General features: G+C 34.0%; 1 protein-coding gene across 1 annotated transcript in view; it reads right to left on the reverse strand.

Annotated features, from left to right (window-relative positions):
• LOC111717931 (CCR4-NOT transcription complex subunit 1-like) overlaps nucleotides 1–14,338 on the reverse strand; it is a gene marked incomplete at its 3' end in the record, with an annotated part of 65,186 nt that overhangs the window by 16,198 nt on the left and 34,650 nt on the right. Inside the window, 12 exon segments of the mRNA XM_023493401.1 lie at nucleotides 32–158; nucleotides 1,203–1,250; nucleotides 3,866–3,995; nucleotides 4,492–4,564; nucleotides 5,044–5,158; nucleotides 6,343–6,450; nucleotides 9,732–9,869; nucleotides 11,228–11,393; nucleotides 11,744–11,964; nucleotides 12,329–12,457; nucleotides 13,107–13,268; nucleotides 14,070–14,180. Coding sequence (XP_023349169.1) covers nucleotides 32–158; nucleotides 1,203–1,250; nucleotides 3,866–3,995; nucleotides 4,492–4,564; nucleotides 5,044–5,158; nucleotides 6,343–6,450; nucleotides 9,732–9,869; nucleotides 11,228–11,393; nucleotides 11,744–11,964; nucleotides 12,329–12,457; nucleotides 13,107–13,268; nucleotides 14,070–14,180 — 1,528 coding nt within the window.

Consider the following 14,338-nt stretch of genomic DNA (forward strand, 5'->3'; position numbering starts at 1 on the left):
GGGGGATATTGGATGTTTAAATACAAATTACCTTCCAGACAGGTAGCCAGGAATTTATCATATTCGAATAGATTAATGAGCTGTGAGCGTATGAGCGCGTCTACCGCGTCAATATTCCATTTAATTTCATCTCTTGAGTCAACCAGGGCAGCGGTCACCTAGGACAATACTCATTTATTACCATACTTAAAGGGTCTGTTCTCGCTTTTGTGGATATAAAGAGCGTCCCAAATAATGTTGGATTATCTCCAACCGTTAAAGCAAAAATACTCACACAATACTCCAAAAGCCTGGCATTTTCTGCAAGAAAATTTTTATATTAGCCTTACACAATTTCTTTTTCACTTATTTAAAATTTTCTGATCAGTCTCCTATATCTCAATGTAAAGCTGAACACGATCTAATGTGATGTGGGACACCCTGTACAATACATTCATTTTTCACAACGATAACCTTAAAACCTTTAGTTCGAGTAACAATCAGGAGGATATCGATATTTTTCAAAATTTCCTTTCTATTTCATAAGACAGTAGAAAACCAAAAATTGTTTAGTATCAATATAATCAGAGAGAAAACTTAGAAGTTATTACGTGTACTGTTGTACATCATGAATCAGGTATGTAACCCTTAAATAGAGTCAGATCGGCATTTTAGTTCAATTTTAAGTCGAATGTTCTAGAACGTGGTATTGCGCTTCTCAGCGGTTATCAAATCTTTGCGTTTTTGGATTTGTTAAAGGTTTTTTTAAAATAAAGATTATCAAATCTTTGCGTTTTTGGATTTGTTGAAGGTTTTTTTTAAATAAGGAGATAAATTAGATCTTAATGAAACAATCTTTTCTGTCGTAGACTTAGTACGTTTTAAAAAAGGGTGAAAAGTGCTAATGGAAATAAAAAATTTCAGAGAAAGAGCAAAATATAAGAAAAGACTAAGAACATCTAATGCTTGACACAAATTAATGTCTAATGTCTCAACCTCTCTGCAATCTGCTGTCTGCTGTCTAATGTCTAAGGTCTGATATTTGAAGTGTGAAGTGTGAAGTGTGAAGTGTGAAGTGTGAAGTGTGATGTGTGATGTGTGTTGTGTGATGTGTGATGTGTGATGTGTGATGTCTAATGTCCAATGTCCAATGTCTGACGTCTAATGTCGGACGTCTAATGTCTGATGTCTAATGTCTAATGTTTGATATGTGATGTGTCTACCTGTCTGCTGGTCCAGTTTGGTCCATAGGCTCTGGGATCAGCTAGCGCCTAAGATAAATCAAATAATAAATAAAAAAAGGATTGTTTATCAATTAGTAATACATTCCTTTCATAAATTGAATACTTTACCACATCCTTGAGATGTGGTATTTGACAATCCATGTGCAACATTTAGAAAACAGGGATCAGAAGCTCAAAATATAAACTTATGCATCTCTAGATTTTGTCTCGGTTTCTGATTGGAATTTTAATAACTTAAGATTAAGAACTATATATGTAGATTAGAATATGAATATTTGTGCCACACAAGAATAATATTTGCAGTATCGTGTTAAAACATGCACTGTATACAAAATGTTAAGTTCTTAATAGAGTGCGTCTTCTTGACTATAGTACAAAATCAAGTTCTTAATAGAGTGTGTCTTCTTGACAATAGTAATAAATCAAGTTCTTAATTGAGTGTGTCTTCCTGACAATAGTAAAAAATCACGTTCTTAAAAGAGTGTGTCTTTTTGACAATAGTAAAAAATCAAGTTCTTAATAGAGTGTGTCTTCTTGACCAGTGTTTCGGATCCGTATCATTTTGATGCGGATCCGGATCCGGATCCGCATCCGTGATGATGGATCCGGATCCTGACTCTGATACGGATCCGGATCCGAGGTAACTTTTGATTCTGTGAATCGGATTTTCCCTATTAAATGTTATGCAAGGTTATAATTTATAAACTATATTTATTATATATTCCGAAATGTAACAAAAAAATATAGACTTTTATTTATATCGATATATTAATAATTAATATAGTCTAATTCAGCCCTAACTTGTTCCGATCACGTTCATCTTTTAAAAATGAATACTTTATATATTTGAAATTTGCGCCATGTGAGCATTTGCCGCTGAGTAATCCTAAAGTTAAAAATGTCGTCATTACTATTATATAAATGTAAACATTAAATTATTAAAGATAATTTTGAAAAATGTTCGTCATGTAAATAATACATTTACGAACCATTTTGATTTATTTATTCCATGGTTTTGGTTAATTTTTGGCGCTACCCGGATCCATATCAACGTTTCCTGATACGGATCCGGATCCGACCAAATGATACGGATCCGACCAAATGATACGGATCCGACCGGATCCGGATCCGAAACGCTGTTCTTGACAATAGTAATAAATCAAGTTCTTAATAGAGTGTGTTTTCTTGACAATAGTAAAAAATTAAGTTCTTAATAGAGTGTGTCTTCTTGACAAAAGTACAAATACATGTTCTTAATAGAGTGTGTCTTCTTGACAATAGTAATAAATCAAGTTCTTAATTGAGTGTGTCTTCCTGACAATAGTAAAAAATCACGTTCTTAAAAGAGTGTGTCTTTTTGACAATAGTAAAAAATCAAGTTCTTAATAGAGTGTGTCTTCTTGACAATAGTAAAAAATCAAGTTCTTAATCGCGTGTGTCTTCTTGACACTAGCAAAAAATCAAGTTCTGAATAGAGTGTGTTTTCTTGACAACAGTAAAAAATCAAGTTTTAATAGAGTGCGTCTTCTTGACAAAAGTAAAAAATCAAGTTCTTAATAGAGTGTCTTCTTGACAAAAATACCAAATAATAGAGTGACGAATACAGTACTTATATAAGATAAACCAGGATTATATTAAAATATATATTTAGAGGTTCAATCAAGAGCTATTAAAATATAGAAAACCCTCAATTAAATATATCTTACAAATATCTGGATTTAAGTATAATTACTCATTGAGATATCAAAATAGGAATTTAAGTGCTATTTCACGAGTTTTAACTAGTAAGAACAAAATCAAATAAATCTAAATCCATGTACTCTCTACCCTACCTTGAGAACTAGAAGGTGTGTATCCATGTAATCTCTTCCCTACCTTGAGCAATAGAAGCTTTGTATCCCTAAACTATCTACCCTACCTTGTGTACTAAAAGTTTTGTATTCCTGTACTATCTACTCTACCTTGAGAACTAGAAGGTTTGTATTCCTGTACTCTCTACCCTACCTTGAGAACTAGAAGGTTTGTATTCTATCTACCCTACCTTGTGTACTAAAAGTTTTGTATTCCTGTACTATCTACCTACCTTGAGAACTAGAAGGTTTGTATTCCTGTACTCTCTACCCTACCTTGAGAACTAGAAGGTTTGTATTCCTGTACTATCTACTCTACCTTGAATACTAGAAGGTTTGTATTCCTGTACTATCTACTCTACATTGAGAACTAGAAGGTTTGTATTCCTGTACTATCTACCCTACCTTGAGAAATAAAAGGTTTGTATTCCTGTACTATTTACCCTACCTTGAGAACTAGAAGGTTTGTATTCCTGTACTATCTACCCTACCTTCAGAACTAGAAGGTTTGTAATCCTGTACTATCTACCCTACCTTCAGAACTAGAAGGTCTGTATTCCTGTACTATCTACTCTACCTTGAGAACAAGAAGGTTTGTATTCCTGTACTATATACCCTACCTTGAGAACTAGAAGGTTTGTATTCCTGTACTATCTACTCTACCTTGAGAACTAGAAGGTTTGTATTCCTGTACTCTCTACCCTACCTTGAGAACTGGAAGGTTTATATTCCTGTACTCTCTACCCTACCTTGAGAACTAGAAGGTTTGTATTCCTGTACTATCTACCCTACCTTCAGTACAAGAAGGTTTGCATCTCTGTATCGAGCAAGCATCTCTGGCTCTGCTTGAACTCCAACGGTTAACCCTTCCAGAAGATTTTCAACTGCTCTACCTATCAGTAGAAGAATGCTGCTAACCTCCCTGAACAGATAACAAGGTTCAAATATGCTGTTTGAAACCCTTTTGGTAGGAAAGTTGTTAAACTTTAATCTTCAAATTGTTTTGTACAAATTTTTCAAGAAATTAACTGAGTTCCTGCCACAAACTCTAATTCTATAGTCCCTATATCTTGGCAATATAATAGAGTAAATCTTTGATATTTCAAGCTTAAACTATTTAATCTAATCCAATGGAGTTACTAATTTGAAATATAAAATTTGAAAAATAAGTCTACATCATCAAGTTGCAAATACATTGTAAATACGCTAGCTAACGATTTATGCGGAAATAAATGATCTTTCAAATTTATATTTATTTATTTATTAATTGTGGCAACCCTAAAACAACGCATGGAGACATCACCCCCCGTCAGCACCTTTCTAGCTGAATGATACCAGGTCATGTTTAGGTAAGGTCTGGTAAGCTATCATGGTTCTTTGTTGTATGACGCCCGGGGCTAGGCCAATAATCTGGTTACCTGTTCGTTCTTGCTGTTCTTAAGCACTCCAGCACTTGCTGCAGAGCGGACATATGCGGCTGTGCTGGCAATCCTAAATCAATCATTTTAAACAAATCAATTACAATTATCACTGTTTTTTTTTGGCAACCGATCTCCGAAGTCCAAATTAATTAACATTTAGTGTGAACCAGTGCTCCGGATATGTGACAGTTTGGCTTTCTGGGTCGGATTTGAAAAATTGTGATCCGGATCCCGGATCAAAATATGAACGAAAACTGCTAAATAAAAACTGTTAATTCCTGAGAAATTCCTATTCTCAGTATGGTCCATCAAGTTTCAGCATAAAATGCGACAACAACTGGATTTAAAACTTTTTCATATATTAAAAAGTTCAGAAAATTTTTAAGGGCCATTTTGTGATAGTTGTTACATAAAAAAATATCATCTACATCGGTTGCCTTATAGGAATGCCGCCAACTGTTTCAAAGGTCAAAAACGACTTTGAAGTCGTCAATTAAAACTATTCGGGTTTATTTTGAATATGACTGTAAGATTACTCCAAATATGTACCTGTGCATCCCTCTATGAAGGGTTGAAGTTTATTATAAACCTCGTCGAGGATTGCCCAACTCTCCTCACTAGCATTTAGTGGAGTAGATACAGGGATTCCTTCACTACCGTTCGTCTCAACAAAATTTTATAAAAACCATTACATTGATGTTAAAAGGTCTGCAAGAGTATTTTCAAGTGACCATCCATGCAAAAATGACATTGCCCGATTAACACCGGTCACTTTACAAGCTTTGTATGATAAAGAATGATTCGAAATTAATGCTTTGATTTCTTTTAACAGAGCTGGGAACTTTTTAATCCTAATCTCGAGATTGAACAGTGCTTGTTCTCCTTTTTTTTATTAATCTCCAGATTAATTAACAGATCGGGATTAAGGATATCCCATTCTAAAGTTTCAGCTCTATTTATTTTCATTTACGTTTGTCTGCAAAAGTGGTTTGCTAATTTCTTGCTCAAAAGCAACAATGGAGCAATTATCAAAGTTAAACACTTTGAGTCAGGAAAGCGACGTGATCTTCCAAATTTTTTTATATCAAGGTTTCAAGTGTATATCGTTGTAAATCAGGCATTATTGTTATCGTTATCATTTAAGGATATTTTGGTGGTTATCGGGACGTCCATAAACACTTTTATTTCAAAATTTAACCTAGAACAGGATGCAAATTGCATTACAAGGAAGAAAATTGGAGAACAAGAAGTGAAGTGCAGAAAATGAATCTATTTCATTTAAACATATTGTTCAAAATTTTCATTTTTGAAAAAAGTTAACTTTAAAAATTATAAAAGGAGAACCCGTTGTTCAAGGAAGTATGGGCCCAGCAAACTTTAAATGGAGGGTAACTTGAAATTACACTTACAGTACCTTCAAATCATTTAGTATGTGTATTAAAATATTATTTGTTAATATGTAAAAAATTTCAAGGTATTCAACCACCAGGTTCCAAAAATATATGGGATACATCGAATATAAAGTTTTATTTAATTGTTGCGTTTCTAAAAAACCTCTAGGGGATAATGCAAGACAAAGGTAATGCAATATCCAAAATAAATCCATGATGATTAATTTGAATTGTAAAAAATAACCACATATAGTGGGACCCAAAAATCTTTCATTTAGATTTTAAACAAATTACTTTCCAGTAGCTTGCAGTTCAACTTATTAATAATTATGGGCATGTGTTCAATGCACAATGTCTGTGTTTTATGTGCAAAGTGAGTGAAACGGTCTTTATATTTCACAATATTTAGGGGGTTTACTATATTAATTCTTTTCCAGGATGTTAACAAATAAAATACCTTGGGAGCTATGGTGGCTGCTTCTGTATCAGACAACGGTTTGAAGCCAGGGATAGTTCTTGCAAATTCCTCGTATACTGCTGATTGTACAACAGGAACTTGACCAACCTAAACACATAAATGTACTGCCATCTTGTACAACTAACTATACCACGGTGGATTAAGATTAATTTGAATTCGAACCGGCCTGACCCTATAATATGCCGGCTCGGTTTCAACTTTGATGGCGCGGCCAGACTTTTTGCAGTTCCCGGCCAATCAGTCATACGCCTATTTATAATTGACCTTCCCCACTAGCTTAGTTGAGTGTGTACTGTGCAGTACCCCATTTAACTTGAATTATGTGGATACCTAGGGTGGGTTTAGACCCCCCCCCCACACACTCCCACACCCCTACTACTTTACTTTCATCATAGGGGGGGGGAGTGGGAGGAGATAAATTTTATTACAGAACCTGACTAAATTGAAATTTATCAAGACAACATTTTTCTTTATTGGTTTTTCCCTCTTTCTCTCTTTCTTGCTTTTACTTATATAGCCATCAATCAGTTATCATTTCAACTTTTACACAATCATTTTTTGTAAAATTGCTGCTGAAATGGTGGTGGTCGCAGAGGGACATCAAACAAAGCAAAAAAAAATACGTCCCTTCTAAAATTTAAATTATAGATTTTGAGCAGGAATTATACATGCATTGATAAAAAAGTCAGGAAAGGGGGGGGGCGGGGGGAAGATGGAAAATCAAAAAAGTAATGAACATAGTAGAAGAAATAAGGTCTACTGACTCTGGACTGACTGGACTGTCACACGTTTATAAAAGGTTTAAAATTTGGCAAGTGATCCAACCCTTTAAGAGAAAGTAAGGTAGATGTTAGTTACAAAAGGTTTCGAACTATCACAGCCCAACCATCAATTACATTTACCATTCTATTTGAAAAGCCTTATTATTTGTATATAGTTCAAACCATCATGAAAAGAAAACCAACGTCTTAATATTTGATTTTTGTGACTTGCATGGGAATCCAGCATTGCGTGGAAACTTAACCTTTAATAGTCAACCCAACACAACCTAGAATTGTAAAAAAGAACATTCCAGAGGTTCCATCGAGTTCCCCAAGATAACTTTCGAAGCAGATAGGTCCAGGGGTTCCAAAGTTATGATCGGAAATCCAAACAAACGAAAAAAAGACGGGTAAGACGAGCAAAGATTACTATTTTAAACTGTGCTTAATTTTGATGAGGATCCGGATCTAGATCCTGGATCCGGACTGGAAGAATGAATCCGGATCCAGGTTATTTACATAAAATTCACTGAATTTTTTTAAACAAAGCAGAATTTTCACATTTTTTGTCTTATTTTTTTCGCTTTTTTGTGCTTAAACTTAATGAACCATTCAGAAATCTCTCTTTTTTTTATTAGTTCAGATTTGGCAGAATAATTTTTTTTCTTTCAATTTTTTGTTGATATTTTGTCCCTTTGATCATATTTTTGCGGATCCGGATCCAGGAAGTTTTTTTCTTAGAATTTTGTTATGAATTTATGATAGAACATACTAAAAAAATACTCCAATTAAAATGGGAAAAATACCAAGAAGAGAAATAAAAAACCCGTCAATTATAAATGGTTTATCTGATGATATTTTTTATTTTTTTTATATTCTCTCCCTGTTACGTGATTTTAAAAGAAATGTGAGAATATAAATAAAGTTATTTTCAGATAAAGACCTGAAAGCGGATCTAGGACTACATTATTCTTTAATAAGGTTTTTAGTTTTAGTTTTAGTAGTAAAACAACCAATTTTAGATATATCCTAGTATTCGCAAGATTGTAGTCTTTTAAATAAAAAAGAAATATTTAAGGTAAGAATATTTCCGATACGAAGTTCAGGGGTGTATATTTTTTGAAAAGCCAATAAATTAAATTGTGGAAAATGAATTTTTTTTTTTGAGGGGGGGGTATTTGGGTGAAAAATTTCTAAAATGATAAAAACATGCTTGCGTTGTAATTTCCGATTTTTCATTTTTTCCCACTCAGATCATAAAAAGTCATCCCCCCCCCCCCACTGAGGTTATTCTCAAAATTAAATACTCTAAAGGAAGTTGGTCACTAAAAATATAATTATATACTTGGTGACAGACGTCAAACGCCAAACAAAAAATATTATATATTTAGCTTCCTTAAATATATACAACTGCCTTGTCTGTCTGTTGGTTTGTTTGTTTAGATACAAACAAACGTCAGAAAGGGTTAATCTAATGCAAGTTTGAATTAAGATTATTATCGGCCTCCAATAACCTAAAATCTTTAAATCCCCTTTTATAATAAAACTGCACACTAGAGCATATTTTAGCTTTCTTTTAACGGATAATTGGGGGTTACACCCCACTTAGCCCTGTTTTTTTTTTGGTCACCCTGTATAGTGAGGGAATGAATATTGATATGCATGAACACTTGAGAGATAAAAAGAAAGGATTCATAAATATTGAGTAATCATGAATGCATATATTTGTTTTCTGATTCCTCCCTAGTATTACTATATCTACACAAAAAAAGCACGTAGCATTCTGACTCTTAATTCTTTACCCGGGGTTCCTCCAAGAGCAAAGGAATTGAGTTTTTGTCACAAACTCTGATTTTCTTATCCCTATATCTTTACATTTGAAAGTCGGAGACCTTAGATATTTGAAACTATGAATCATTTTAGATCAATTAATGATAGTTTGAAATATCAAAGGTTTGCATCATCAGGTTGAAAAGATATGGCGATTGTAAAATCATAATTTGTGGCAAAAACTCGGTTCATTTGTGTCAGTTTACCTGACCTAACTGACCCGCCACTTTCAGATTTGGAAAACAACTGCAAATTTTGAGCAAAAACCTGCCAATTTGGGAGAACTATCTGCCCATTTAAAGAACAGATCTGCAAATTTAGGGAAAAAGTTGCCCAAGTAACAGAAGAAATTGCAACTTTAGCCAAAAAAAATCTGCCACACATACAATCAGATGCCACAATAAGTCTCCTAATGCAACCACATAGAAAAGCTACAAATAAAATTTGCCACAATTGCATTCAAATAAAATTTGCCATAAAGAGACCATCTAATTGCATGATTTCTTCAAAAGGGGAGGGGTGCATTATCTGAGACAAAAAGGTTTTTAGTTATCATGCAAATCAAAATATCTTCTCAAAAGTTTGTTAGAGAACGAAGACATGTTTCAACAAAGACAAAAGATGTATCTAAAATAAAATATAGTGTGTAAAAAATTAAAGTCAGGTTTTTAGCCGTTATTCATAAATCTTAACAACTTTTAAGGTTTTTAGATCAACAAAAATGGGGAGTGGGGGGTTCCCCAACCCCACCCATCTTTTGGTTTCTACAATTCTAACCTTGGATCGAATGGGTTCAGGCATCCGTTCTGACTGGTAGGTGACTGCTACGGGGTCGCAGTATCTTCTTCCCTCTTTTCTGGCGAGTTTACGGAGTTCAAATTCAACATTCAAGCGTTTATCTATCTCAGGAATAGCCTGGAATATAAAAATAATATTTAAAGATTCTCCATTTTTAGTGAGGTATACCAGATTCGTGACGATTGTCTTTAAACCATTAATTGACCAATAATGTGACGGATTATCCACGTTTTTATAATTTAGTGATTATAAAAATTAAAAAATTAAAAATTAAAATATCAATTTAAAATTTATTAACAAGGATCATTCTTGAACAGAATTTAGAGAACCTTTAGGACAGTGAGGGAAGGGTCTTATGAATTTAAGTTTTCCCTTAAATATTACTTGGAATGGAAAACATTACAAACCTTATATATATTGTACCCAGGGAGTAAGGAATAGAAGGGAGATAAAACTGACGCGGTTCGCTCTACCATATGATTATACATGCTTTGCATTTTAATAAGAAATATTTGTCTGATGTACAATAACCGCGTACACAATAAGCTTTTCTGAATAGTTCATATACAAATGGAGTACCCGTCTGCAAGGCACGTATAATCATATGGTAGGGCGAACCGCGTCAGTTATATCTCCCTTCTATTTCTTACTCCCTGATTGTACCTCTAGGTTCTAAAAATATATGATTAATGAATGAAGCAAGGGTACATTTATTAATTATAAGATGAATGAATCTAGAAGAATACCAGATTGATTAACATCAACAATAAAACAAATAAATAAGAAAAAGTACAGTATTGAAAGACACAAAAACTCTTGAAAATTTGGATATTAAAAAATTTAGTTGGCAAAGCATAAACCACGTTTTTTAAAACTAGAAATCTTTATTACGTGACCAGCTCGCTATATCACATTAAACAAAATATGTATAATTTTAGATTAAAGGGACTGTAAGCGTAATTTTAAGTGACTCTCCATGCAAAGATGGCAATGCTTAATTCACAACGGTACCCTTAAAATCTTTACGTGATCAATAATAATGTGGAAGATAATAAAATTTGTATAGATTTAAAAGTGTTGTCCTGCAGAGGAAACAAGTGAGCCACGTTTGTAAAGAAACACAATTAAAATATTTTGTTCTCAAAGCTCTAACTATTGATGTCTAATTCAAATTTGATCAGACAAAGCTTTAAAGGGTACTGTTGTGAATCAGTCTGAATTTGAAATTTCAATGTCAGTCTTTTTAAACTCTCGAATATTTTCTACATTAGAACTATAGACAAGTAAAACAGTTGTTCAGAAAACATTTTTTTATGAATAGTTTTTTTCTAATTCCTTAAATTCAAGTTTGCATTTCTTACAAATACAATTTCTACAATGGGGTAGAGCGCCGGGCCGTGGCTGGGAACGATAAAGGATACATTCTTTAGACGTACATTTTTAACGCGTGGGGGGGGGGGTAAAATAATTCTTACCTTTTCTACAGCCTTCTTCTGAATGAAAGCACAGGCGAGCTCTACATTATCGTTGGCGATCACAGAGACGGTGACGTCGACAGTCTCCAACGAGGGGAGCATAGTTCGCCCGAGGGTCATCAGAATGTTCTTCAAGTGGTTCTTGATACTCTGCAGTAGGTGGTCCCTGAAGTTAAGTTTTGGTTATTATTAGATTAAATAAAATATCTCATTTGAAGTTTGCAAGTATTTATGATTTTAAGAGTTTTCCTCATTACATTGAGTTAGGAGGATAAAAAACTTTAAAAACTGTTTTATTTTTAACTTGTAACTTGTTCACTATAAACTTAGTCCTTCTGGCGTCAAACACAGCCAGAAGCCACCCCCTTTCTTAGCATCATTGTTTTTGCTAAAAGTTAAAGCCTCTAAACATAGAAAAGAAGCGTTTAGCATGATTTATTTCTTTCGGTTAAGTTTTTTTTTGAGGGGGGGGTGAATTTAAGAAAACGTATACCCCTGGACGAGGCTAAATGTTACCTGCAGGTGATCATCGCCATCCCCGAGGTAAGGTTCCTGACCATCTGATGCGCTGCGGTCCTCATCCTGTTCTCGTCGTGGTCCAGGCTAAAGTCCTTCTTCACGATCTGTTCACATGTTGTCACAGCGATCTTAATCGCTCGTTCGATAACCGGGGAGATCCATTCGTTGACAGATTTCTCGATGGATAGTTTGATCAGCTGCAGGATCTCAGGATGTTCCTAAATAACTTGGATTTTCAAACAAAATAAATCTTAAATAAACTGTCGTCGAAATTTCAAGCGAGTGTGAGCCTAATTATTTTTTTCTTCGTTTCTGTAGTAAAAATCCGCAAAGAGTGACGCTAGAAATCGTACTCAGTGCAGTGTATACATATCTTGAAATGAAGATAAAGATTAAAAGTAAGATTGTTTTTTAGGATTGAATTGGTGTCATTTGAAATTACATCTTTAGTTCATTTAAACCCATTGCATTCTAATAATTACACCTTCCCTCCCGCCCCTGGCCATGGCCTGTATACATTAATCCTCCATAATGAGGCTGTAATAATCATTAATGAGTATCCAAATTTGACAAGTTTCCTACCTTAACCAACTGTATCCGAGTATCTACAGATATATGTGGACCAAGTCCAGATAAGTTTGATGTATTGATCTCTAAGAAATGGAATTTAGGCTCCTGGCATCTATTTAATCCAACGGAACTGGCATCAATCTAAAATATATATATGTATATATATTTGTATACAAAAATTAAAAAAGAGGAGAGGGGTTATCTGTGCTTAAGGATTCATTTAATTTTGATGCGGATCAGGATCCAGGTCATGAATATTTCTTTAAGATTAATTAATTTTTTTAAAGGAAAAAAATTTAGATTTATTTTTCTTCTTTTTTTCGCTTAATTTTATGCTAAAGCTTGATGAACTTTTAATAGAGCTTTTTAACAGTTCAAGTTTGGGTTTTGAGAGCAAAACATTTTTTTCGCAGTCATTTGTTGATATTTTGATCCCAATTGTTACCGATTCAACGGATCCGAAGCCTAACCACGTGGTGGGGGATACAGATAAAGATGCAGTAAAAGCAGAAAGTTTATGAGGGCTTAAGAAAAAGTAAATGGTTTCATAAAAAAAAGAATGTAATGAGACTGAGAGGTGAGAAGAATGAACTTAATTTTGTCAAAATTGAAATGTCAAGTGCAGATTTTTCTGCTCAATATTAAAAAATGAAAAATTCCGCAAATACAGATGAATGCAGATAATAAAAACCTGATACAAAAATAGGGATAACTCAGTGCGTGGGAAGATTACAAATGAGCCATGAATAAATAATATCGAATGATAAATTATTAAAAAAAAAACTCGTACCTTTTGAATAGGTTCTGGTTGGACGGCAGCCTGTGCTGTTTGTGTGGTGAGATTAGCTGCTGCTTGAGGCGTGGCCATCATAGCTCCGCCCATCCCTAAGCCTGCTGAGCCTGGCTGAGAGAAAGCAGCTGCAGTACTGATGCTGCTTAAACTGTTGGGAGCCTAAGTTATTAATATTAAATTATAAAACTAGAAAAACCATTATTAAATCAAATTAAATCCCATCACATGACATTAGACTCCAGTAGTGGATTAGATGTTCCAAGTCCATTCCATGTCCTGGTTTTTCAGTCCGGACTTCTCTTTAATATATCATATCAACAACCAGTGTATTTACAATTTGTTTTGCAAATTGCGAAGTTCCAAATTTAAGTCATGCCTTACCTTGGGGTCGCCGTCATCCAAGATTTGCCTGGCTCTTAGGCAAAAGTTAAATGACGAAAACCTCCCTAGCGAGTTTTTCTTTCTATTTATTATTAATTATTTGAATGTAATTTGAATACTTCTAGTTTAATAATTTGCTTGGTTTGCACAGTAGAACCAAATATATGTTGTACTATAAGAGAAATTATATCGAATATATGTTACGTTATATTTTTAAAATCAAGTCCAGTCAAGAAGCCTTAATTATGAGCGATTTTAACTATTAATGTCATTCAGAGTTGACACTCATGCGTTTTAAGTTTGAATGATGAGTATTTCCTTAGTGAGTTATAAAGATCCATTTTTTATTGGTATTTTATGATTATTAAAGGGTATACAGTATATCATAGTTAACTGGTCAAAATGGTTAAGCCATGACTAGAAATTAATCAAATCTTGTCAAGAATTTTCAAGGAAATGTTTAAAATTTATAATGTTAATCGTGGATTTATTTGACAGTAGAAGTCATGGGTCACTTGAAATTCCGTTTACAGCCCCTTTAAATCCTATTAACCTGTACTCTGTACAGTGTACTCCTACCTGTGTGAGGCTAGGTCCAAAGCTCTGGCTAAAGGAGGACTCCTGCATCTTCATTCCCATTGTCTTGGACAATCCTTTCAAGGACTGGTTCTCGTTGTTAGCTCCAAGATCCTAAACAAAACAATTTTGTTACACAACACAGATCTAGGTGGGATTACGTCTCCTAAGCCAGATCTGGGAAAGAGATGTGAAAAAAATCAAAAATTCAAATAATTACTAAAAAGATTTTCTCGAAAAACAAACACATGAACCACCCTCCCCTCAGGATG

Source organism: Eurytemora carolleeae, unplaced genomic scaffold (assembly GCF_000591075.1).
Source record: "Eurytemora carolleeae unplaced genomic scaffold, Eaff_2.0 scaffold1323, whole genome shotgun sequence".
NCBI lineage: Eukaryota > Metazoa > Arthropoda > Copepoda > Calanoida > Temoridae > Eurytemora > Eurytemora carolleeae.